This window comes from Convolutriloba macropyga, chromosome 1 (genome assembly GCF_964194025.1).
Source record: "Convolutriloba macropyga chromosome 1, txConMacr16.3, whole genome shotgun sequence".
NCBI classification, from domain to species: Eukaryota; Metazoa; Xenacoelomorpha; order Acoela; family Convolutidae; genus Convolutriloba; species Convolutriloba macropyga.
Window position 1 is genome coordinate 12,422,929 of NC_134468.1, and position 27,932 is coordinate 12,450,860.

The window sequence follows — 27,932 nt, forward strand, 5'->3', positions numbered from 1 at the left end:
ACATAAGAGTCCAAAGGTCGTGTACTTAAGATAAGGAGAAAGTTGAACAATGGTTGGTAGCAGTTGAAGGACAGAGCATAATTTGCTATTGGTTTGTTTGCATAGCAAACAAAGCCCTCCTACAGAATGTAACAGATTTAAAGTGTAATTTGCAATGTTTACTTAAGAGAATAAGGTTTGTTTGCTTAAGATAAGAGCGTATTGGTTGAGTATAAATGAAGTGACACAGAATTTTAGAGGGAGAGAGAGAGAGACTTTGGAGATTTCGGTAGAACTTCAGAAGTTTGGTTTCGAACAAGTGAGGGAAAGTAGTTGGTTTAGTGGGACTAAACTTTAAAAGAATTGTAATCGCAAGACCAGTTGGGATACTGTGAGCGTTTTTGGTTTAGTTCATTTTGGGAAAGTGAACCACGGATATTGGTAATATTATTTTAATTACTATTATAAATTGTCTTGAGTTTGTCTTTTCCTTTGATGTGCAGGTAATTCTCTTACCTTTGTTATCCATATAACTAGTATTGATATTACTAGCTCAATTGTGAATTAATTTATTTCAAGGCAATCTAATTTGCAACAGCATACAAGAGTGGAAGAGGGGAAATTGCAGAGTAACAAAGTAACGCTTGCTTCACCAATTCAAAACCTTTGGTTTATTTTATTTGATCGATCTTCTGGGCGACAGAGTCACCTCACTGTTGAGCCTAGCAGAAATTAAGAAGACGACAAACATAAAACAAGGTTATGAGCAATATTTTGTTTAACTTTGTTAACTTTCTTCACTTTTTGATGTTCCCAGAAGATCAATTTAGCGTAAAGAAAAAAAAACGAAAATACGTTTTCATTTTTAAAACTAATTTAATTGTTACTCATTTTTTTTCAGACGCTACCCATTTTATAATTAATTGTTGAATTTGAGCGCAATTATGTGATTTAATTATCGCATTTGCTTATTAACTTGATGGATTGTTGTACCGATAAAGTATTTTTAAGACTTTTTAAAAACTTTTTTAAACTTGAATAAAAACTTAAACTAAAAGAACTTCGATAAAAAACTTGAAGAATTTGAAAATATAATTGCTCATGGGAATTTCTCGTATATGTTTCTTGTAAGTCAAAAGCTAAACTTATCAGAAATTTTAAGTCCCGTGGTTATCTCGCAAGAACTTGTAAGTCCGATGATTAAATCGAAAGAACGTGTAAGTTGTTTGTTTACCTTAAAAGAACTTCTAAGTTTTGGGCGGAAAAAATTTTAAGGCGATGATTTGCCTTGTAAAAATTTGCAAGAAACTTGCTGGTTCTTACAAGTTATCCATCCATATTCGACCCAGTTGGGTATCCAGAAACGAAATTTACTCAGTACTACCGAAAAAATTTCCTAAATTTTTTTGAAATCTTGTCAAGAGCTCACCAGTATACTTCAAAAAATGTGGCCGATCGACATATTTCAGATTTTGCGAGATTCATCAAGATCATGCATGACTTGGAAACACTTGTCAACATTTGTAGAGTATCAAGTGCTGTGTGACTACCGAGTAGACCAATCTTATCATAAAAGAACCATATATGGTGTATAAAAGTCCATAAAAATGTCCGTTTTCTGATTTGGTGATGGTAATTAACTGAGCCTCCATATATGGCATTTTTTATGGATAACAATTTTTTTTCACGGGAACAGATTTTTGCTTTCGCAATCAGAATTGACAGGTATGAGATTTTCGCCGATAGTTGACTTTTCGAAAATCAAAAATTAAAAAAGTATAATTTGGTTGAAAACAGCTCCCTTTTGAAACAACAGCATGGACAAATGCATGGCCGTGTTATTCCCCTTCTTCTACCGTCAACACGGGAAACCAAAACTATGTCTCATCTGCATAGTTGTGATGTACTTTTTAATATTCGTTCACGCGTCACCCTCCCTTTTTATGTATCGCATAAGCAGCCGAGGGTCCTGTCGACGTTTCATGTACGAAGTGGTTCCAGAGAGTGTCGACCAGTTCCGAAGGGATACTCTTCTCTATTTTGTGGGAATTGTTCCGACAGTTTTGGTGTTCACGTTTACAGCAATCACCATATACAAAATTAGAGGTCAAAAGGGTGCGGCAAAGAAACGAAGCAACACAACGGTTGGTGTGCACTTTTATTTTTCACTGAAAAATTGGTTGATTGTTCTTTTTAAACAGATCGCTTTACGCATCCAATTGTACTTGAGGGTCCATATGCGCTTCAAAATTATGTCATTTTCATACCCAAATTTTCTAAACACATTTTTCAAAGAGATTGAGTTTGACTGCAATTTAGACTTTTCAAAAAGGTTCAATCGTTTATTTCAATCGCAGCCGACAGTTTTAGTTTTATACAATAATTTTCAAATTGTCTCCTCAAATTATAGCTTTGAAGATACTTATATTCAATTCAAAATCGCAAATATTGTATTGATGTATAACACTCTTTTTCTCTAAGTCAATAGAGGTTGTTTTGTTTTCCTGTCAACGCAGGACAAGAGGGGGAATGGACAGACGAGGAGAGAGAATGAGATGACGAGACAGATGGTTGTCGTATCTCTTCTCTTCGGATTCCTCTGCCTAGCTTACACTGCATGTACTGTCACACGACTCAACATGGACAAATCAAGTATCCAATCAGTCTCTAATTAAATCTATTCTTCTGATTTCCTCCACACCTGACTATACAAGAACATTATATAATATAAATGTATTATAATATAAGGTTTTGAACAATAAAAAAATCAAAGACAGTCATTTTTTAAAAATACGGGGGCTCGAAGAGCTGCTTTCCTTAATTTTGGTCTCGATTTCTGCTTTTGTTACCTGTCGTATATCAATTGATAAGTTGATTTAGTCCAATAAATAATTATTATTCATGTTGAATATCTGGAAAAAAACCAGTAGTTTTAAAGCGAGTTGTTGTATGATCACGCTATAGCTGTTACTGTCAACCATATATTGAAAAATTATTCTTTGTTATATCTTAATGACAATTCGAAAAAAAATAATAATTTCTATATTACAAATCAGACATCTCCGGAATTTCATACAGCTGATCAGCAATTAGCTGATCAGTTGTGCAATCGATGTGTGGATTCTATCATAGTTTGAGATATCCATTGATCACAAAGGATAATGGTTCAATTGCATTGCCCAGTTGAATCCAGGTTGTTTCAAAATTAGGTTTTGTTTTGAAATGACGGACAGTAATTATATCTGATTTATGATTAAGAATATAAACAATTAGTTATTGAAAAGAAAAACAAAAATCAACAACTTTTGAAGAATAGCTATTAATATTTTGCATGTTCAGCCCAGATAAATGATAACCAAATCATTTCATGACAAAAAAACATCTTACACCGCATTGAGTAGAAAGACAATTTCAGATTTTGTTCTTTTACGAAAGAAAAATTGTCATTTTATTGGTGAACTTTCAATTGAAATGTACGTTTGAAGAAAAAACTTATTCCGCAAACATATTTTAAAGATCAATACTTCATAAAGAGAACATTTTCTGACGGATCTAATGCTGTCTTATTTATGTGATTTTTCGGTTTCTACCCTTATAAAAATAGTTATCGTCAGTTACTTTAATGTGTGTAGAGAGACTGTTCTATAAGTGGATATTGAAGTGTCAGAAGAAATCTCAAACGGAGATGATCTCTCTTTGTTCTCTCATATTGTCAAGTTTTTTTTGGAAACAAAATGTCAGCTAATTGTAGCAAAATTTTTCCAAAATATTTTAAAATCAAATTCTATGTTTTGATAGCCTGAGGAATGAGATTTAAAATTTTGTAGTAATTTTTTCCTGACGATTGAACAAAAGCTGCCTGGCAGACTTAAATAAATTAAGTTGGAAAAAAAGAGTTTTCCGTTTTTAAGTTTAAATGTCTCATCTCTGTTTGGTCTGAACTGAACAACCCTCTTGGATTCAAAACTGGTACATTTTCATGATTCGGTTGACCTGTTATGTTCACACCCTTTTATACAGCCTAATCGCAACTTTAGGCCATCACAGCGAAAAAGAGTAGAAAATTCTAATGCGGGCGTCCTACTTTAAGTCGAGGAAAAAATTTCATAATTTTTTGCAGGTTCAAACTTAACAGAAAATTTTGCTGCTGTACAAAAACAGCAACAGAGCAAGACTAAAAATTATTGCACTAGAGCATTCCATCTTAAAACTGTCGAAAGACATCAGAATTCCACAATTGTTTCAATTGGAATACTTTGCCACATTATTTGACGCATTGAAACATGATATGTTAAATGCAATGGTCTTCTTTACACTAGCCATGATGGAATTGTGGCGTTCAGACTTTTTCGTTTCCAAAAAAAAAATATAATATCTTTACTTTTTATACATCAATGCTGAGTTATAGAGTTCTGGTTGATTATTGGTTGATTTTGAATTCCAAAAAGTAAAAGATCATGCACACTGAGTACCTCATAAGCAAGTCAGCAAAAAAATTGCACGTAAAATGATTTGACAGTAGCTCGAAACAATTTTTGTAACTCATTATTTTGAGTCGATCAAAAGTGGGGCAGCTCAATTGGGTTGACCTGAAGTCCAGCGTGCTTAATTTGATTCAAGCATATAGTTCAGAATGATACTTTAGATCGAACTATAATCCAACTGTTCGCTTTTTTGAGATAAAGTTATATTATAGGCCGTTTGGGTCGAGTATGGTTGAGAAAAATTCGTCGTGCGTGACATAAAAACAAAGATTTTTAGCATTAAAAGATGTGTTAACAAGTTTCACTCAATTCCAATATAGCCCAGGTTTAGGTGCGCGACCCTACACTGCTCTTATCAGACCATTTGGGTCGTACACTGGTGGCGTGGTGCGACCCAAAATACATGGTCTGGGAAACGCTTGAGTCGCACGATGGTCTGGACAATGGTCGCTCTAGGGTCTGATCAGAGGGCAAAGTCGCACTACAGTCTGATCATAAATGAATTTCTGGACAATGGTCGCACTAAGCACTGATCAGAGGGCAAAGTCGCACTATAGTTTGATCATAGGTCGCACGAAGGTCTGGACAATGGTCCCACTACGGTCTGATCAGAGACCAAAGTCTGGACATAAGATGCCCCAAAATCTTACCACAGAGCATTAACAGACCATATTTATTTGACTGCAGTTTTTTATCACTGTTTTTGATAACCCAAAAAAAAGTTGCAGGCACTTCAAAATAACTTTCTGTTTTTATTTTTATCAATTAGTCTTTTCCTAAGCTTAACCAGATATACTAATTTATTAGATTTTAATTTGAGCAGTATATAGGTTTGAATTGAATAATTTAGACAAATAACAACGGATTATGACATGTATTCAGGAATGGTCTGATCAGAGGGAGCATTGGTCGCACAAAAGTTGCACTTATTTTTTGGGTCGCACTATGGTCGCACTAATTCTTGGGTCGCACTACGGTCTGATCGTTGCACTACGGTCTGATCAGAGGTCTTTTGGGTCGCACTACGGTCGCAAGATTTCTTGGGTCGCACTACGGTCTGATCAGAGGGCAAAGTCTGGGAAATGGTCTGATCAGAGGGCCTTGGGTCGAACGATGGTCTGATAAGAGGGCAAAGTCTGGGAAATGGTCTGATCAAGCGGTCTAGGGTCGCGCATCTAAACCTGGGAGGTCTATGGCGCTAGAAATTGCTAAAAACGTTCAATATAATGTACGAAAACGTTATTTTGAAAACTGTGCAATTTTTAGCGCTGAAAGAGATGCAAAATAAAATGTCACAGCTTTCACTCCATTCACCAGCTTCACCACAGAAAGATGCGGCTGTTTTATTTAGTCAAGAAGATATGTTTTCAGTGATCGTCACTTCAATTGTTACATTATTTCCCATTGAAATCTCAATTCGGGAACTTACTGCTCTATTTCAGATCCAAAACAGGACGCCCTCCGGGTAGTCATGATCAGTCTGGGTGTTTTGTTCACTTCTCTAACCCACACTGTCAATTTCTTTGCCTACATCATATTCGGCAAAAAGTTCAGAAACACTTTTCTGTCAATTTTGCCCATTTGTAAAAGGAAGTCGTCCAACCCCAAAGCGACCAAGGCCAGTGCTCCAAGCATCAACCCTGAAGTAACGCAAACGACAGCCACCTAATTGATTCATAACAATGCATTACAACAGATCAATGCAATTTTTGTTAATTGTTCGAAGGATGATGAAGTAAAAATATATCCATGTCAAAATGCTCGCAATACAAATGTCACCTAACTGTTTTTTTATAAACCGCTTGACACGGAATTGGCACATGAATTTATTTTGGCGAAGTATTTTAATTTTCTGTGGCCCTTGACTGGTTATTTTTTGGAGATTAGTCAGACCAGTTCATATTTTTAAAAATTTGCATGGACTGGTTCTTCTTTTGGCCGGACCTCTGGCCTTTGAATATGGATATTGCCCACCCAGACCAAGAAAATAATGGTATGCGCCAGACCGAACAGAACATAAATTGTTATTGACCAGACGGACTTGTTGTTTTCTGCGAAATAAATCAACAGCCGTTTCCCCCATCCCCTACTCGTCACATTTGAAACGTTACAACACGTCCATCAAAAGCTTTAACAAACCGCAAATATTTCAAAAAAAATTTTTGAATCAGGTATAAAATCCGTGCTTTAGTTTAAAATTTAAAAAATATATTTTGAAAAAGTCGTAGCAACTTATATTGGTGGTCGAACGTTTCAAAATACGGTAGCATTGAGCTGTTTAGATTGAGCTGCTACCTATTAGAGCGTACCGAAAAACATCAGGGGAAATATAAAGACGAAACAATTAATTTTAAACTTGAAACGCAAATTTGAAAGTTTTATGAATTAACTAATTCTTCCTGAGCAATTATTTTTGAAACAGGACTATTTCGAAAATGTTGGAGAACAACAATTTTTCAAAACAAGGATTAGTTTATGACCTGTAGCAATGTAGTTAATAATATATATATATTGTTAGTAGTTTATAATTAATTTAGCACAATTTTTACTTTGTTTTTCAATCGAAAAGAAAAATTATGGATAGGAATTTTCATTTCAGCTAGTTATTTACCTATTTATTACGAATATGTTCATTTGAAACAAAATTAATTCGTTCATATATGCATACTCTGGTTTGAAGTCGAAACGGTATTAACATGCATGATCACGCAAGCCAAGTTAAACTTTCAATGTACTTTTTATAAATTTTCAGGATATTAGTAAAAAAAGTTAAGAAAACGCAAAAAGTCAAAATAATATTTAAAACCCAATATATTAGAAAGCCCAAAAAAAATTTTCCCTTCAAAATTCCTAAAATCTAAACAGTACAGCAATAAAAATTGCTGAGTCAACGATTACGTTTCCAAAATCTTCCCAAAATTGTTAGAAAAATTCAAATTTTTATGTAATTTTTTAAGATGAAATAACATAAACAAAAAAGGTTGACCAATTTTCCGACTCTGACAATTTCTCCATAAAGTCTGTTGTCTATCCATAGACACCAGACTTAAAAACCAGCCGACAGTTTCCTCAGATGACATATAAGCCATCTCTTTCGGATGTTTTTTTTACCATAGAACCAAAACGATGTGATCGAAATTTGATTTTTGAAAAGACACGGATCTAAATATTCAACTACACGAAATTGTTTCGCGGGGCTATAAAATTAAAGTTAACATCGAAAAAAAAACTTCTTGAGTCAGTCAATATGATATCATTGAAATTATTCTTAAGGAAATTGTTTTTCCTCCAAAATGAAATTGGACAGCCAAAATTAGTTAAACAAAATTAGCTTTCGAATTAGGATAAAAATTTCATTAAATTAAAGTTGGTTTGAACGGTAAAATTTAATCCAAGGAAATCAATTTTAACATATCTGTTCACCAAAAACGAGTCTAAAGAGTCAAAGTAAAAAAAAAGACTAAGCAAAGAATCACACTATTTAGTGAGTGATGCAAACAATTCTGAAACAGGTATTCGACTTCATCATGGCAATCAATTTTTTATTCAATAAAGACAACTGAAGACGTCTCCAAATTTGTAGTGGTAGTAGTAGTAGTAGTTGGCATCCACTGAATCTCATCTATTTAAATTTTAAGTGTTATGATTTTTGATCTTTTTTAATGCATTCATTCTTGAACAGTTATTACAATTCTTAGAAAATTTCGAAACCTTAATTTTGGGCTGTGAAAGAATAAGAAATATGATTATGCAGGGAACTAGCTGTGGTTGAACAATTCTGTGCCATTTTAGTTAAATTAAAGGCGCTGAAATGTATATGCAAATTATTTCAGTTATGTGTGACTAGACTTTCTTTCTCTAAATTTGCTTGATTTCTTTTGATCAAAAAGTCATCGAGGGTGTAGTTTATGCAATTTAAAATTTTGTCTCAACAGTTAATAATACAATTTACTTTGTTTTGCCTTTACAGCCTTGGAGAATAACCACTGATGCAATTTTTCTTTTTTTAGTCGAAAATTAAAAAAGCTGACAGAAGATTCAAAAACTATTTCTTAAATTGATAGTACATATTTTTTCATACGAACTTCTTAAATGATATCTTCATTGTAAGAGTTGTGAAATTATCAAATTCAATGAAATAGAAATCAAATTGTTCTTAAATTGAGACGGTAAATTATTGAATACTACTTTCATAGTTTTCCTATTATCATATTGAGATTAAACAAAACACAAATTTTTGGGAATTTTTTGGTAAAATTAATCAACATTCTGTGGTCCAATTTTGGAATCAGTACATATGTTTGATCAAAAATGTTGATAGCTTTTTGTCAGATTTCATAATGTCAGTAATTGGCGTTATGGTACTTTTTCTAATCTGAAAAAAAAACTAATTACACTTCAATCTCAGTCTTTCAGTAAGTGCAACTGAGAGTGCAGATATATAGTTAGTGAGCAACAATGTTGCTATAATTTTTCGTCTTATTAACAGTTACTGGCAAGGTAGCGACAATCAATATTGATAGTTGATATCCATACACCCAAGATGAGGTCCCAAATTGAAGGCACCTCTCGTCAGACAAACTTTTTGCGCCTACTTGTGCATAGTTCGATTGAATTACTGTTCTGACAGAATGTTTGAGCGCACGCAAGATTGAACAATTGTCATCGTGGTCTGAAATTTTCTTATTAAAGCGAACAAATACCAAAAAAATGCTATCAAGATTTTTTCAAGAGCTGTCAGGAAATTTTTGCATTACCTTGATAAAATCTCACAAAGATTTGATAAAATTTTTTCAAGAAATTTGGTTGTTTCAATTAAGTTTTTTTCAAGATCTTTCAAACTTTGTGATAGGTGTGGAGACCACACAAGCCTTTCTCAATGTGTGTCAAATTTCGATTCCCTGGAAATAATAGAAAATATTATCACTCAGGCTCTATTTTATCATTTGTCTCTTGCGCATGAAATGTTAGCGAAAAGATAGGTACATTTGCAAAATTGTCAACTCCTTGATTTCTAGTATACAAATTTACAATGGCGCTGGATTTGCTGTGCGGATGTGAATTTGCAGGAGACCCGCTGTTAACTAGAATCTGTGCAATCTATCTCTATCTCTCCCTCTACTAATCTCCCTTGCACTTGTGCTCATAAAACGAAAAGTTATAATGATTATTGTTATAGTTATAAATAATAATGAAGTGAGCGGCATAATATTCACAACGGTAAAGCGAAGTTCAGTTTAGTTGATGTGATTTGAGTTGATCATAGTGAAATCTCGCGGTCGTTCATTCGGCCGACATAAAAATTAGCCGAGCAACCTGAGAGCAGCAAGAAATTAACGGATTTAATTACTGAATCGTTTGGAAACAAAATTTACAGTGTATTTCGTTTCCTGGGCCGTTGGACTTGATGTCACACCGAAAACCGAACAAACTAAATCCAAAATTATCACCTTTCAAGATAAATAAGTCCAAATTTCTAATAACACTTTGAGTTTTGCGACTCTGATTTCTATTATGTTCATGTTATCCTGATGAAATCTGTCGGCCAATTGATATGTGTTCTATTTTGTATGTCGGCTCCTGCCCCTAGCCCCGCGAGGACTTAGTTGAGAACATTGAATGAGTTTAATGTTTAGTATCTACTGTGCGAGTAGAGACAGAGAAAGGGGGAAAACGTGTCCCTGTTGTGTAAACAAAAGCGCACAAGCTGATACAAACCCAACACTCTCACCACACCACCACTGTTAAAGCATTAAAGGATCAAAAACTTAGAAAAAAACAGAAAAACTTTGACATTGCAAACAAAAAAGGACTTTTTCAAATCAGAATTAGTAAATAAGAAATCTATTGCAGAACCTGCATTTGAAACTGGACGTTTCTCGAAACTTAAATCATTGCTAAGTTTGAGCTCTAGTTTATTCTTATGAATCAATTGATATTTAATTCATAATAGCGCGCGTCATAGTTAACTAATTGTAAATGAATAATTCTTTTCTTTCAATAAAATACCGCTTCAATTAAAAATTCTAAACATAACTTGCATCAGCTCTTCATGAAGAACTCAGAGTTGCATCATGGTTGTTGCACACACTTTAAAAATTTGAGGTAAATTCACCGTAACGGAGTTAATGTAAACTGTTGTTAAGGTAAAGTTAAGGTACAATTTACCATAACTTTACCTTAACTTGAGTTGAGGTAAACATTTACCTTCCTTGTCAAGGTAAAAATTACCTGATTGTACCTTAACTTTTTGTGACAATCTGCAGTACATAATTGTCTTTTTTTTAAAATTACCAAACAAAATTTGACACTGGCTTAACAAAAACAGACAAGCCTCCAAACTCCTCTTCGAGTCGTAAATATAGATGAACTAGACGATACGTTTACGCTTCTGAAATATTATATCCAATTTTTTGATGCCGTTTCTTCGGCTGTCAAGTGACTAAAATCCTTGCTATAAGCCACTAACAGAAGGGCCAACTAAAAAAAACCTGTATTCCCTGAGCGAGATTAGCAAGTTTTTTTTTGATTTCATATTTTCATTCTTTAAGCTTCTTTGTTATCAATCATTTTCACCAATTAAAGATATATTTTAATCTTATGCGCAAATTCATTTGTGTAAGTTGTTTGAACAATATCAAGGCAACAATTCATAACAAAGTTGACAAAAATTTCTATATGAATTTTTTCTTTGCTGTGTTTATATATGATAATTCCAAAAAATACTAGTTTTTGCGCGAGACAGAAAAATATTTTGAACTTGATAGTTTCAATGTTGGTAACACACACTGAGATATATAGCTAAGTGTTATAAATCTATTTTAATTTAAATCGAATTTTTTTCATTTTTTCAATTTAGCTAAAGATTTTATACGCGTTTGAAGATTGAAAACAGTCGGATAGTTTGCCCTTTAGTTAAGTTTAAAGAACTGGGAGTAAGTTTCATGGTTAGTCAACCCCTTCCGTTCTTCAGTTAGACTTTAACTATTTGTCTCTCTGTCTCAGAAAGCGGATCCTTTATATTTGAATTTTAACGCACGATAGACAGTTAAACTTCCCAGTTTTCTTATCTGTTCAAACATCTTAAGAAATCGAAAATGCTTAAATCTTTATTATCAGAAACATTTCATATACTGTTTTTCATTGCACTGAATTTTGAACGAAACCATAAATGGCATCCAAGAAAATTTATGGCTTGTCGAGACTTAAGCAACACCAGACAGCAAAAAGTTACTTGAAAATTAGGATTAGAAGAAAGCGAAAAATACAAATCAATTAGCTTTAGCGAAAAGGTGATAGAAATTTTTGATCTTTTGTTTTCTGCGTTTTTAGTTATCTAAGCAGCTATTTTCACTTTGGCCATAATATTCATAAGATGGTGAACAAAACGGCTATAAAAGCACATAAAATCAACTATTTTGACAACTATTTTCTTAACCAATTTGTAGTGTTTTTTTTTTCTTAAATTACATGATTTTCTTAGTTTTCTTTTTTTGGCATTGATGAAGTCTTATTGGTGAACAAATCTTAGTTTTTGGGATCAAAAATTATATATTCTTCTGAAAATTTTAGCACCATTTGAGCTCAAGTTTGAGGTATCATCAATAACGCAGCTAATGTAAAAGTTTTAAGTGTTTTTTTTTATAAAATTGACTTCGGACACCAAAAGAAATCTATCTATCTTTATGAAAAATTGAAGAGCTTTACTAATTAAACGTGATAAAATACTCGCATTTTATTAACCCGAGTTAGTGTCCCACTAGTATCCACTATGGTTCACTAAAATTTCACTATACAACGAACCCCACTCGTGTTTCATTGAATTGTCATTATGGTGCAACTTTCACTAGTGTTCCACTCAAAATTCCATCGATGTAATTGTTCCGACCCCACTTGTGGGGGGGGGAGGAACTATATACTCAAATGGGTTTTTTTTGTTCCGTGAATTTTGGCCGACCGATATATTCGTCGTAGAGAAATGTGCGTGGTATCAATAAAAAGCTCGTCCGGCGTAGAATTCGAAATTAAAAAGATTTTTTCGAATTTCGTTTTTTTCGAGGAGTTATCGAGGTTTAAAGTTTCATTTGAATACTGGATGTTTGGTTCACTTTTGTTCACTTTTACCGTAATTTTCGTTCGAATGAACGTTTTTTCTACGAAAAATTTAATTCAAAACTAGATTTCACGCCAAAAAGTAAATCAATTTTATGTTTTTAATAGACGAAAGGAGACAATAAAGACTAGTTCTAGTCTTAGAGGGAAGTTTAATATATAAAAAAAATTCGAATTAGGTTTGGGAGCTCTTTTTTTTTAGAAAATTTTGCAATTTTTTTTTGTTTTTTCAAGTCACCTAGAGACTACTAGACACTTTTAATATCGAAGTTCCGTTAATGAAAAACTTCTTTTACGATCAAATGAAGCCCAATAAACAAAAAATTTGTTTCGAAGGGATCGCTCATTTTTTTTTGGACTCGTATCTCAAATTTCGTAATTTCAAATGAAATTTTGAATTATTTTTTGAGGTTTTACTAAAGTTTTATTATCCTATGGCATAAAATTGTTGACTAAAGGTGCAGTAGATTTGCTAATGAGCTGTGCTGTGATCTAGTGCTGTGAGTGGACAGCTAATGGCTATTAAGACTTTGAAAGTAAATTTTCGAAAGTTTTTTAAAATTAGTAAATCATAAACTTATTTTTGTGAACTGTAAGTGCGTCTAAGTAAAAACAGGATTGAACTCCTTCATACCACTGCAATATAATTTAATCTCATTGGCGGCTTTATCAAATAACTATTGGTTATACGTCTTCAATGCCACAAGATTTCAAATTTTTTTAAAAGTTTTTTGGACATTTCGTTTTATTGGTTCATTTTAAAATCTTATCACGTCATCCTAATATTGATGGCCACATCCTCCTTTAGTGAAGACGTCTAAAGGATTATAGATAAAACTTTCTGAGAAAAAAATGTGGTTTAAATGGCTTCAACACTTTCTTCTCCCATTTTTCAAAAGAAATTTTGGTTTTTGCCTGTATTTGTTGTTTTTTTTCATAGTCATAAGACATATTGTGATGTCTTATTGATTATCTAGGCATCATAAACATCCTTGTATTCACGTCGTAGCATAGCTGAGCATATTCATTGAATTCCTATGAAAGATTTTGAGTTTAATGGCTGTTAAGACTTTAAAAAAAATTTTTATTTTTTTTTTGAACATAAATCAATCTTAAGCTTATTTTCGTGGATTGTAAGTCAGTCTCGGTAATGACAGAACCGCTTTTTTTCTACATCAGCAACAATTTATCTAGTTAGCGGTTTTGTCTTTTAACTATTGGTTTTTTTTTACTTCGGTGCACGAGTTTTCATAATTTTTATAATTTTTGGATTTTTTTTTCGTAATTTTGGTTCCTTTTGAAATCGTATTACATTATTCTAATATTGATAACTCCCATTGGCTTTGTGAAGACGTTCAATGGATCGTTAAAAAAGTTTTCAGAGAAAAAGCTTATGGTTTAAATAGCTTCGACACTTTCTTCTCTCAATTTTCTACCGAACTTTTGGATTTTGCCTGTTTTTGTTGTTTTCATGGTCAATGACTTGTTGTAATGTCTTATTGATATATTTTCAATGACAAAGATCCTAGTCGTCACATCATCTAGGCATAATTGAGCGTATTAAATGCCTTCCGTTGAAAGCTGTAGAATTTTTTGACTTTGATACTATGGGTTTTCTCAAAAATTTCGTGGTTTTGATGTATTTTTCTTTGCCATACGACTTATTGTGATGAGTTATTGATGTCACATGAATGAAACCTATGATTGCTATTTTATCGAGGCAGAATTTAGTGTGTCTAAGTAACTTTAAATGTAGCAGTCTTTTTAAAATTCAAACATCTATTTTTGTTATCTCTTCATTTGGTTGAAAATTAAGTCAAAAATGTAGATGAGCTCGAGTCGGAACATCATGTGCAAACGCACAATAACGAGCCGCCTTGTTGTATTTAAAGGGAAAATTTCAATTATCAAAAAAATTCCGTAATGTGTCATGGTTTTCAAATAATTTTTATATGTGTACACTTCGCACAGTAATACAACGATCTGGTTGTAAAAAAGAGCCGTAAGCTAGTATTCAACCCAAAACATACTCCAAAATTTCAAAAGTCGGTTTATGAATGTCACGCGATGATTTTCAAACACTACATAAGCTATTTCATCAAAACCGTTGTCATTTATAGCTCGACTGGAATCCTAATTTCTGCAGGTAAGAAACGATCGTATTCCAGTGTTTTCCTTCCCACTAGCTGCCTACTAGTTTTCTATTGGTGGCCAACAGTTTTCCACTAGTGGCCCACTAGTGTACCACTAGTGTTCCAGAATAATTCATTAGTGATCAAATAGAGCCCACTATAAATTGTTAATGAAACACTAGTGATCCACTAATGTTGTTTAGTGAAGTTAAGTGTATGTTGGATCACTAGATCTGTGGGACTCAAACCCGGGAAGGAAACGTCACGGAATCTGTAACTTGTGAAAAGTGACTCCAAAAATGTCAGAATATCCGTCAGAATACAATTAAAAGTAATTCAATTCTTACGCACAATTTCATCCACTTCTTACACTCTCAATCAATTATACCAGTTAAATTGCCTTTTTCATCAAATTTATCCTCAGAACACCTACCAGAAACAGTTATATTTATATTTATGCCGAAACTGAGAACTGTTGTACATGCAAGAAGATCTATTATTTGATAGTCGTCACACCCTGAAGCAATAAAAGTTAAGAAAGTACACATAGATGTGGAAAAAATTAAGTACAAGTAGATTTGCGAACCTTCTTCTTTGTCAAATTGTGTTGTGAGTAAAAAGCAGGTAATTGGAAAAACGTATGACGTATTTGGTTAAACAGTTTTTTTGTGTGAAAAGTTTGTTATTTTTAAAGTTGTAAATAAAAATGTTATTTTTCATTGCAAAAATGGGCATCTCTTTCTCTACTGTAATAAATTGAAAAGAATCTTGTAAGTTAATCTTCCATCCTGCATTTTTTGTTCGTTGAACGATGTTTTTCACTTTTCATAAAAAACGATTTTCAACCCCCCCCCCCCCCCCCCCCCCCAACACACACACACACACACACACACACACACACACACACCTAATTTAGGTTTGCATGAATTTAGCAAAATTGTTTTTTTCCCTGCTACTCTTAAAAGAACAAAATAACCACTGAAATAGAATGGAGCGTTTTATCTCTATTTTATTTGTCATTAAGACGTACCCAGCGGGAAATCAGCTAGAGTCGGCGCAAATCAGTTGTCGCCCAGTTGAAAAGAGTGCGAAATGAAAGAGAGCTCTCTCTTCTAAATTGGCCAAATTTTCTCCCTTTCAGTTGTCGCTGCTTTTGTTGTCTCCCAAAAACCACAAGAATTAATCAAATCACCTTTTAGCTCTCTCCCTGTTTTAAGCGGCATCATTCACTCTAATATCTGCGTGAAATTGATTTTCGTGAATTACTTAAAAAGTTGACAAGAAAAAACTTAGAATGCAAAAAAAAGATGACAACTATATAGCAGTTCAGTTATGTAGCCACAATTCTCGCTTTGTGACATTTTTTTCAACTTAACCAAATTTCAAATTTAATGAAGTACAAAATGTGGTCCTGAAATTTGTAGACAATCGGTTGTTCACGCGGAGCTAACCCAGCAGACTATTTTTAATTCTTCAATAAACTTTTCCTGCAAAAATGCTAATCTTAGTACAGTTTTTAGGCGCTGTGCTCAAAGAATAACCTTAAGGCATGGGCTAATCTTTCTCGATTGTTTTCTGCAATAAATGGTAAGATAATTGGGAAAAAATGAAACCAAAAAACTCGATACAAAAATCTTGAAAGATAACATTCCTTCTTGCAGCCTAATAATATTCATCTCAACAATTCTTGTCTTGATCCAAAAAGATCTATCATGCAAGGCGTTACAAGATAACTCCATTTTCTTTTTTTTCAAAAAAAGGTGAAAAAAGATCAAATTATTAAAATATGGATGATACACTTGATGGCAGAAAATCGTATCAATGATTTGGTTCATTGTTTTTCCAAGGTTTCTTTTAAAAAAAACCAGAAAAATATTAAAATGATATAAATGGGGAAATAAAATTTCACCTAACTGAAGATTCTTTCAACTCTACAGAAAATTTGAATTAAATAATGTTCGATCTTCAATTCAACTGAATAATACTTTTGTCAAAAACTAAAATCAAATACAACTGTATAACACGATGCATAGCAATAATACAGACCGCAAACGACAAAAAGACAACACTTTGTACGGGACCGTTTTCTTGTCGATAGAATATGGCCATATTTTAATTGATACATTTTCGAACTAAATTCGTATAATCAAATTAAAAAGGCTAATCGTTTAAATTATCACCTGAACAGGCGTAAACCTAAACTTCTATTAAATTTAAGTATATGCGTCAATTAATTGATGGTTTAAAACCCCTTTAAAGGCTATGCACACGATTAGTGGTGCGAAATCACAATAGCACGCAATAGTTGGTTCACTTTTATTTTTTACGTGAAGATTTGTTCTGTCAGCCCAAGAAATTGCTCATTGTCGTAATTTATTATTTTGCACTTGTTAAGTTTATTTGAGAATCAATACTTGAATTTTGCTCCGAAACTGACAAAAAATTGAATGCGAACATTCAATTACATGTTCCCTAGTCACATTGGGACGGTTATCTGCTAACATCTCGCAAAGCTCTTGCAAGACTCTTGTTTGTTTATGCGTCATCTTGTAAGTGCTCTGACAAGACGCTTACCAGATAACCGTTAATCTTGCACGACGCTTAGCAGATAAACATCGTTTTGATAAGATTTTTACCAGATAACCGTCGACTTTGTAAGCCTACTGCCAGGTATCCGTCGGTCCACAAAGGTTTTGGATAGAAAACTAACGCCCTTGCCCTACCAACATAGCTATAAATAACTTTCTAAAACGTAAAAAAAATTACCCCCAAACATTCTTATAAACGCCCATAAGGGGCTGAAACAACATATAACACATAAATCATTATCTCAGCAAGCATGGATCGTGAGCTCATTAATTATTTGTACCAATTAGAATCCAATCAATCAGTTCAATATTTTTATAGATTTTCTAAAAGGGTACCAGATTTAGGGTTTTTGGCCCTTTTTAGACCAAAATCTGAGACAAGATTATACATCAACGTGAATCATAAACAAGGTAAAACAGCAATAAGGTAAAGCATGCTGACTGAATAGGTCGGAAGAACGGAAAGCGAGGAGAGTGAATGAATGAAATTTTTTTGACAGACTTGGCGATTTAGAGCAAGAAACCGTAAAATCCTTTAAAAATTTTTTCAATACCTAGCAGGCTAAAAATTACAAACGTCTGACAACCTAATGAGTACCAGTTTTCTAGTACCACGGTATGGTCCCTTTAAACAACTCATTGACCCGATTGAAAACAAATATTTTAAAAAAAATGTTTTAGCTATTTCGATAGAAAAAAACGAAGAATCTTACAACTTTTTTCGAGACCAGAAAGGCTAAAAACTACCAACGTCTGAAAACTTAATGGGTACCAGTAGTCTGGTATCACCGTATGGATCCTTCACTATTTATTTAAATAAAACCGTTTTATTGGGTTTTTAGCCAATCGCTGATGTATTCTGCTTCTCAAATAATTTTTAGGTGCAAAGGTGCTCTTTTTCTGCTTGTTTCTTCCAGAAAGTGACAAATGGTACAAATGATTAGAAGCCAGGCCATGCCTATTTGTCGACATCAAAATGTGACCACGGACTTTGTAAATTGAGTGGCGTAATTATTTTGAACCAATGCTTTTTAGTTCGTTCAATTTGTGTTTCAAATTTTTTCTCGGGGATAGCTTTCTTTCTGTTGTGTTTTCCAATGAAACAGGTTTTTCTTACTGCTTTAATCAAACGAGATGAAACGTTTATCTGGTAAAATTCTTGTAAGTGTCTTATCAGATAAATGTTACCAGATAGTCTTGCCTCTTATCAGATAACCGTTATTTGCAAGACTCATACAAGATCTTAGCAGATAACCGTCCCAGCTTGTCTAGGGTTGTGCGATAAATAAACTTGATATGGCTTGACAAGGTGGTCTACCTTGCTTTTACGTATAATTGGTTAACGGGTTTTAACACTTGAAAAAAAACGAAGAACAGGAGAATGCGTTATCAAAGTTGGCTAAGTTTGGGACAGTTGGTGCGTTGTTTAGCAAGCACAACATCCTTGTCATTAATAGATTCTTGTCGGAATTGAGCACTGGTCCAGTTTCACAGTTGTTGCGTATGCTAAACGCAACTTAGCAGAAACCCAAACAATAAAAAATCGTTAATTCAAGAGCATCACTTCGTCAAAACTGAGACTAAGATATTGCAATTGCGCCTCGAAAGCATAGAAGCATCTAATCAGCTAATCGATGAACTACTTCATTTCTTGAAAAGTTAATTTCTACGTCTACTTATAAAGTTAAAATGAATGGTTAAAATGAATGAGCGAAGGCCATATTATTACCAAAAACAAAAATGATAATGAGCGAACCATTAACGCTCACATTTAAACTTAGGCAATGTATGCTCACGTTGCGATTTAAAATTGTAAATGATGCACTAACGTTTCCTTTGAGCAAAGACTATCTATTCTATAGACAAGCAATTATATATGAAAAGATCATGCTCGAACAGCATATGGTGTGAAGAGACCAACCCCTGGAAAGACTTAAGCGTGACATTAGCTGCGATAATGGACCGTTTAATGTCAATATCAACCTGCACCGGAGTTTAAATATCTTTTCACAATTTAGGGTCTAGATAAGAGCTGAAATTTTATTTTTTAAACTGGACATTTTGAATAAATCTTACAGTGTTTTATCCCTTCGATGTTCAGGTCTAGGAAAATACCCCAGTCGATTTCGAATGGTTATCTTGCAAGATAACCATTTTTCTGCCAAACTCTGTAAATATAACCATTCATTCTGCCAGAATCTTACAAGATATACCTTTTTCTGCCAGAATCTTTTCATATATGGCCGTAGTGTCTGTATGCTTGAAAGATGATAATTTGCTCGAACGTGAATTGATCAATGGGTCATTTTGAAATCACGCCGTTCTTCTGCAACAAAAAAAACATCTTTTTATTGTTTGATCCAACACTAGATTTCCATTTTTAAGTTCAGTCCAGCAATTTTAACTTGAGGGTAAAATGAAATGAAATCACTAAACTTAATCTATAAACCTATTTGTAGAATTGCATGATTTGATCTATAAAATTGTAATACATGTGACTTCCCATCAAATATATTTGGAAATTTTTGCCCTAGGGTTCCAATTAGCGACACATGGAGATGTGATCGAGACTCAGTTTCTGCTAATTTACTCATTTATAACCCACAGTCTCCCATTATTTAATGTCCTCGTCCAATTTAACCCACTATCTTGCGTCACTTTGGGCCTACGTTCCGCTAAGCCTAAAAATTGCGTTTGCGCAAAATGGTTTTTTTTAAAAACCGTCTAGGTAAAAAATACTTGTGAAGAACATTAAGTATGGCCTGAACAGTTTACGAAGTTCGGCCGTTCTGCAAATCGACTTTAGAATTATTTTATATTTAAAATTTCATTTACGGATATTTTCTAATAAATACACAAAAATTACCTGAGATATTCTATAATAGATATCCTAGAGTAATCAATTAGCAATTAAATACAAACTTCACAGTAGATTTTCTTACAAATATCTACCTATAATGCTAATTAGTGCCGATAATTTTAAAGTTTTATTATATATCGAACTAGTTATCTTTTATTGTTATATCTCGTTGGTATCAAATTTCGATTTATTTTTTCAATCGGCCCTGTGATATAATTCTGTGGTTTATAGCAAGCGATAGCCATAAAAATAACAGACCAGGGAGTATAGTGTCATATTACTACTATATTACTAGTATTATAAAGCTGTATTGTTAGTGTGCGGGTAGTGTTATGTCAGGATCGGAATTGGGGCGATAATTAAGCTTCCTTGTATGTGTTCGGAGGGGGTCAATTGGTCACAGCAGTTGACAAAGTCACCCCCTTTTTGCTCTATTTCTCAATAATCGGAGATTTCTTCTTTTTTCACATTGTTCACATTCCCTCCCCCTTTATTTCAGCTCTAACTTCATCTCATTTCAACACGAAAAAGCCGGAGAGTCAGAAGGGACAAGATCGGAAATGTGAATAAAATGATCTTACAAAGTTTACAAAAAGATTTTGATATATGATATGAAACATTGACCAAACACATTGAAAGTTTGTTTTCGATTTGCATTTTTGGGGCTAACGGTTAAAGCCGCTTTGTCCTGTCGTTATTATCAATATTTGCGCGTTTCAACTTTCAGCGCTTTTAAGCAAACGAGATAATCATTTGAACATAAGATTTTGAAGACAAAGATTGTTTTTCGATCGGCTTTTTTTGAAAATATCTCCTCTAAAGCCCGACTGTTTTTTATCGATATTGTCAGTTTTTAGCTCCTTTAAACAATTGAGATTAGAAAGATATCTTTTTAATTTTTATAATGTTAAACATTCGGAGAAAACATTTTGCGAGAAAACTTATGGGAGTTTATTCGGAAACACAGTCAGTCTTCAACCACTTCCTGGTCCCAGAAGCATATATGGGTCGAAATCTCATTTTCAACCCTGATCAAATTGTTCAAAAAGTTAGTTGTTTTTAAACGGCTTGTTCAAATTTTAGATTAAGCTCTAATCAGACATTTCGGACAACAGTTTGAGCTTTGATCAGCTGGATAAAAATATAGAAATTGGTTTTCAGGTGTGATCTATCTGTTCAGATTATATTCCAAGCTCTCATCAAATGGTGCAAAATAAAACTTGCACCACGATGAATTTGTTTGGAATAAATTTCAAGCGTGTTTCTCTCTGATCCAAATCCCGTTCGAGAAGCTTTCAAAGAACTATGTAGAAAATGCGCTGATTTTTCAAAAAAATTTAACAAAAACCAACTAACATAATAATGCGGTGGACTTATTGAAGAAATGCTCTGAAGTGCGCTGAGTTTTTAAAAAGTTCAGCTCATTTTTACACTTTTCTCGCACTGCCTTATACTCGAACACTGCTGTACTGTTCTTTAGTTGTCACCCATTACCCTGCACCATTGATACCTAACACTCTGATAATGTAGTTTTAAATTAGATCAATAAACTGTTTTGTAAGCAGTGCTCTAAAAAGTGCTGAAATGAGCAGAAAGTATATAAGTGCGCTGAAAATTCAGCGCTGTTCATGTTTAAGTTTAGCGCATTTATGCGCATTTCTTGCAAAAAAGGGTAAGAGTTCCAGTGCAAAAATCTCATAGAATAATGAGCTGCAGTCTGCTATGCGCTGCAATTGTCGCATTAAATGCGCTGCAAAAAGTGCTATAAGTTATGTAAGAAAAGTGCTGAAAATGCGCTAAAATTACCCGCAGGTTGGTGGCAGAGTAAATCAGCGCTGAATAAGTATAGAGAGATTCTGTTTCTTAGGATGACCAGTACTCTGTTCATGTCCCAATTTACGCAGGTGATTCTTGATTTTTGAGTAAAATTTACTTCATGAAAAATAATATGCTCAGCTTAACTCCCGCCAACAAGGTTTGATTTATGTGCGATTCGAACTTCCACGTGGGTACTTGTAACATTTAATTTGCGTAGCAAGTCGTAACCACTCAGCTCTATGGGCTTTCTGGTAATTGCCTACAAACTAGCTTATATATAAGTAGTGTGTATACTACTATAGTAATTACCAGTTATAAGCTAAAAAAGTATGAAATTACTCTGCTCAGACTTAATTTTGGGGTATGAGTAATTTTAAGACTGTACAGAATAAGTTTAGCCTGGGCTAACTCCGGGACTCTAATGTAATCATAATGAAGAAGAACTGCACATAAGGAAAATTTAAAATAATCTGGAGATGCAATGTTTCAGAACTGAATGAAGTTTTTACACTTGAAATGTGCTGGTTCAGCACTGAAATGCTCTGAGACTCAAGTCCGGATAGTGAAGAGTTGTGTTGAAGATGCCCCTTTCTCTTCAAATTTTCAGCGCATCTCAGTGCCTTTAACAATCCGAGATACTGCTTTCAGCTGAGGTAACTTGCGCCGGATCGTTGAAGATCAGCTATTTTTAAAAATGCGGCTATTTTGAGAATATAATTCACATGTGTCTTGACCAATAACGGAAAACTTGAATCGACATTGTTACTCTCTTTTCCCAAATACGAATTCAACGAACGTTCATAACTCAGAATTGATAGACACCAGACACCAGCAGTTGAGACACAGACAGAAGACAGGACAAATCCATAAAGTATTCAACCATTCTTGCCAAAAATATCATTTAGCAGCAAAAAATGAGAGATAAGAAGTTTTCGCAAAATCAAGACGCAAAAAAAAGTAACTAATACTCTTTTTTGGTGACTTTATCCACTTTTTTTGCGTCCGAAAGTTTCATGTGGTACCATCATTGCAGCCAACATTTGTCAGGCTGTGGTCAACTTGAAGCTATACTTAAGTAAGAGCTCATCCTCACACAGGTACTCCGCGGTTCGATATGTTCATCTAGAATATCGGACTGACTACTTCTAAGTACCATCATTGCAGCCTTCAACAAAAATGTACCATATTTGACCTTTAATATACTTGACCTTTAACGAAAATGTATCATATTTGACTTTAACTATCATATTATTTCCTTAAAAAGCAGCCTGCAAGCTTGATACTGTCTGAAGTACATGCTGGTCAACTTCCTTACTTCTATGAAATCACAAGGTCAAGAAACATTTTCGATAAAACTCAAACGAGACAAGTAATATATATATGAACGAGCAGGATCTTCTGTAATTTTAACTTATGGCACTGCAGTTTTTTTAACCTTTTTGAAACTTGAATGCGTGTGTTATAAGAGCATGCTAAACATTGCTTAGCAGAATCCATTTCGTTTGCATCTTTTGACCTTTAACGAACATGTTTTTTTAATCAACGTTATTTCTCAAGTTAGAAGCCGATAGAAATTCAGAACGTACCATTGAGGTATGCCAAATATAGATTTTGCTCTGATTAATTTGGATTCTAATTATAATTCGGCTTCTGGCCAGACTGTTAATTTGGTTGATTTTGTTTTAATCAGGCTGAGTACCCTGCGCAGTTGTTCTGCTATGATCAGACCATTTTTGTCTACCAATTTAGTGCTCCGGGTTGTTGATAATTATACGTCTTTTAAAAAAAGATCTCCAAGAAGAATCAATTTTTAAGAGTTAACTAATCTAAATTCTCATAAGTTTTGACAATTTTTTTTTTCAAATTTCTTAGGACAAAGAATGTTGAACTAATAATCCTTGCAGCGACGCATGATTTTTGAAATTCTCGCTTTATGAACGGTTCCAAAAGTTCTATTTAGCGATTAGCTGATCGATTTGTGGGCAAATACCCGGATGATTATTCAAGCGGGATAACACAACAACTGTGCTGTGTTTGTTGTTTGTTATTTATTGCGGTGGTGCGGTCGGATTGCTGGGGAGGGGGGTGTTTTTTGGGGGTCGTTGCAAAATGGCTCAACTAACAACACGCGGGAACTTGAGTTAGCTATGAGTGAATTATTGATGAAGAGAGCAAGCATAGAGGAACCGAAGTCTGTCTCTTACTAATCAATATTAACAGACCGGGCAGCTAGTTATAATATCTTTCAGCAAGTTATAACTCCGCAAGAATTGTACACTGATTTCATCAGTATTTTTTATCCCTATAAGCGTTAAAATTTGTCTTATGATTCGATGAAACCTAAAGGTAGGAGAGAAGAAAAATTATCTCCTCAATTTTTGATGCTGAAGTAAGCTTTATAATCAGGAAAAATTTCAAATTAAAACAGAGTCGAAATTGAAAGCTGCATCTACCTTTAATAACTAATCACAAAAATGTTTATTTTGTATTTTAGAACGCTTTGCTTGTTTTTCAAGCTCCTGTTTATATCGAATTAATACCTTTTTTGACCAAGGAATAAATATCTTTCATATCTGGTTTTTAATCACCTTTTAAAAGTTTTTGATCAAATTCAACTTCGTTCTCTTATTTTTCCTTCCTAATTTCGGTCAAAGTGAAGTTAGGCTAGACCGAACAACAACAACAATACGTTTGCTCAAAAATTGTCATTTACGGAGTGAAGAGCTTATTTTTTAGCCTGAAAAAGTATTTCACCCCCTGAAAGTTCTATTTGTTCAACCGGGTTCCCCTCTCTCCCCTCGCCTCTGTCGGGGTCCAGAAATTTGCCCACCGTGGGAAAATCAATCAAAGAGTATATTTGGCAAAATCAAAATCAAGCAGACATACAAACTCCCACATCAAAGAAACAACTCAATTATTGACAAATTTTTCCTAACTCATCAAGTTTAAATTAAACAGACAAAAGTTAAACAGTTGCAGATTTTAAAGAAGGGAAAATTTGTGCAATCAAAACAATGAAGTTGAATCAAAGAGAATGAATGTTGGTTCTCCACGTTAAAATTTAATTTCAAATTAGAGACACTTTTAAGCAGTTTAAATATTTTCACAATAATAGTTTTCGTGTCTGCAAAAAACGATTACTGTTGAATTTGTACTCAACAATTCATCGGCATAACATTACTCTCCTTTCCTCGAGAAACAAAACTTGATACATCTTGATGAGAAGCATGCTAAATCTTGGTAAATCTTGCCAAGATCTCGCCCTGTTACTTACCATGAAAACATCAAGATATGTACGAACTTGCAATTTCTTTGCATGGCTGTCAAGAAACAAGATCTTGGCAAGATTTCCTTTTTCTTGGCAATTGCTATTTTTCGCTCTCGCTTTTTTTCTCCGTTCTCATTCAACGAGTCGTTTGTCAAATTCCCGAATGCTTTTTGGCCCCCATTTTTTCATATTTCATATGAAAAATATTGTCCGCCATCACTGGGGGAAAGACATAAACAAAAACATCTCTCATTGGCTGAGAGAAGTCTTAAAAAATTAATTTCATAAATATTCTCTAGTGTTTATTTTGATTATAAGTGATGATCAACTCTTGAGTTTATCGTAGTGAATGACAAGGGCATTTCTGTAATCGACTATTTACAAAATAACTTTGCGCCAGAAAAAAAATATTTTGTCGAAAAAATTAAAACTGGTTTAAAAAATTGGAAATTACTGACAGAAGAGGCAAAAAAAGTGGAACGTGCGAACTAAAATTGTCAGAAAAGAGGGCAATGATGGACGAAATTCCGCACTATTTTCAAATGAAAACAAGCTTTCACAGTCGAAGTTTCGTGGCTCTCCTTCAAGACATTTGGCCATAAATATAAAAGTGTTTAAAGTGGTTTCAATTTATTCATTTTTGGATGAGTATTCATAAGGAATCCCGAATGATTGTTAATTGATATAAAACTTTTGCGCGAGTGATTTCTCAAAAAACAAATATACTATTGATACTCATAATAAACTTTCTTCAGTTACTAATGATTCAACTCCTTTTATTGGAAAAGATACCACTAACCAAAAAAAAATCCACTAAAAATTAACACAATTTTTAAATAAAACATTTTTTTTGTTTTTCTCTTATTTTTGAAAATTGGTAGTTGAATAAACCGATAATATTTTTTTCAAAAATGTCTAAATAAGAAGAAATAAGATTTACAGCATAGGCGCCTTAGTTTTGATGCTCAAGAATTGCAACAAAATTAAAATTCAAGTACAGTTTCTAAAGCAAAACAGGGATAACAGATTGTGAATGTTATAGATAAAACACGTGGGCTCATAAGGATGGAAACATCCAACAATTAACTAATCCATAAAAAAATCTGTACAGCAAAGTTGCAAATCCTCAGATAGTTAAATCAACAAATTTTCAAATTTATTCATCCTTCTCTGCAAGAGTTGACGAAAACAATCCGAAAAAGCTTGGAATTGTGAATGTCATCATTTGTATAATTTTCGAAAAGACAACTTATAACATTCTGACAGATGAAATATTTAAAAACGATTTCTACCATCAAAAATTATTTTGCAAGTTTCATAATTTTTTCCAAATAAAATCAAACAAAATTCTGTCACAATTTAATACAAAGTTTGCATTATTCTTCCCAAGCAAGCATGTATTATTGAAAACATGTCTGGTTGAAAGTGTAAGCAGGTATGCAATGGTCATAATATCTATATTATGGTGGAAAACCATATCATTTTGCATAGAGAAATCTAAAAAAGTTACTTTTAGTCAGCCATTTATCAAACTTGTGAGCTCCAAAATGATTCAGTTGACTTAGTCAACTCATTGAAATCCATCATCCATTTTTGCTATCCAGCAACGAATTGGATGCTGGTCATTTTTACGTAGCTTGGTCAAAGCTATGGATTAGAAACTGTTTTTAGGCAGAAGATAAAAAATAAATGAAGCACAAAATGATTGATCACAACAAGACTACTTTTCCCTACTAAATCTCTAGCAAAATAATGGGACCAGTCCGTGATAGGGCTCGGTAACAATTAGACAAAAAAAACAAAAATTGCAAAGTCAAAAAATCTTTTATTTTTTATTTGAAAACAATTAATTTCAAATTGATGAAAACCATTCGATAACAACTGAAAATATCAAACAAGTTAATGATTACCTATGCCTTTTCAGGAGAGCATTGAGACCGGTCAATATTTATATTTTTTGCGGTAACAAAAAGAACAACAAAGAGAGACCAAAAAATTCCAGTTAAACTTGCGAGAAAACCCTTTTGAAGCACTGAAACCATATTTTGCCCCCAATATATGCTCCATTGGGCTTTTTTGAAACGCCAATATGACGGTATGTGACCTTTCATTAATGAAACCAGGTAACAACTCTGTCATACGGCAATGGATACCCTTCATGTATCCATATCCGTATTTTATTTTATTTAGTTGTTGTAAATTCCATTTGAAGGGCAAATGCCAATTAAGTTCAGTTGATGTACACTTCCTCCCATTTTAGCAGTTTTTGTCTGTTCACTCTGTCTGTAAAGGAAATACTTTCGTTCACGATATACACAAATCCATGAGTTGCTTCCGTTATGCGTGAACTTTGAACAAACTTTCTTTCTTAAATTGTATCATTCTTAATCTTCATTCTCCAATTTGCAGCGCTAACGCTCAGTTCAAATTAATTCTTGCAAACGCTTCTCATTTGAGCTCAGTAGTTTTGACTAGAGTCAATCGCACCGCGATTGCCCATTCTAGAAAATAATCATTTGAACGTAACGACTAAACTTGCCATTCGCGGCGCAAGTGCCTATCTCAACTTGTACGAGAGCATTTGCAATTCAATTGAATATACTCTTTGTGTATGAGTATAACATGGCGCAGTCAGCAGCGGACTCAAAGAAAACACCACTGCATATAGAAGCATTTTGGGAGAAACCGACA

At 33.7% G+C, this 27,932-nt stretch overlaps 2 protein-coding genes across 2 annotated transcripts in view; both read left to right on the top strand.

Moving 5' to 3' along the window:
• Window positions 1-27,932, top strand: part of LOC142335045 (dihydrolipoyllysine-residue succinyltransferase component of 2-oxoglutarate dehydrogenase complex, mitochondrial-like) — a 559,039-nt gene that overhangs the window by 409,372 nt on the left and 121,735 nt on the right. The gene's annotated exons all lie outside the window — the stretch shown is intronic.
• LOC142345733 (uncharacterized) lies at window positions 1,805-6,218 on the top strand. The gene is made up of 3 exons (XM_075398028.1): window positions 1,805-2,123; window positions 2,496-2,631; window positions 5,906-6,218. The coding sequence occupies exons 1-3, from the start codon at window positions 1,809-1,811 to the stop codon at window positions 6,130-6,132; spliced, it is 678 nt and encodes a 225-aa protein (XP_075254143.1). The 5' UTR covers window positions 1,805-1,808; the 3' UTR covers window positions 6,133-6,218.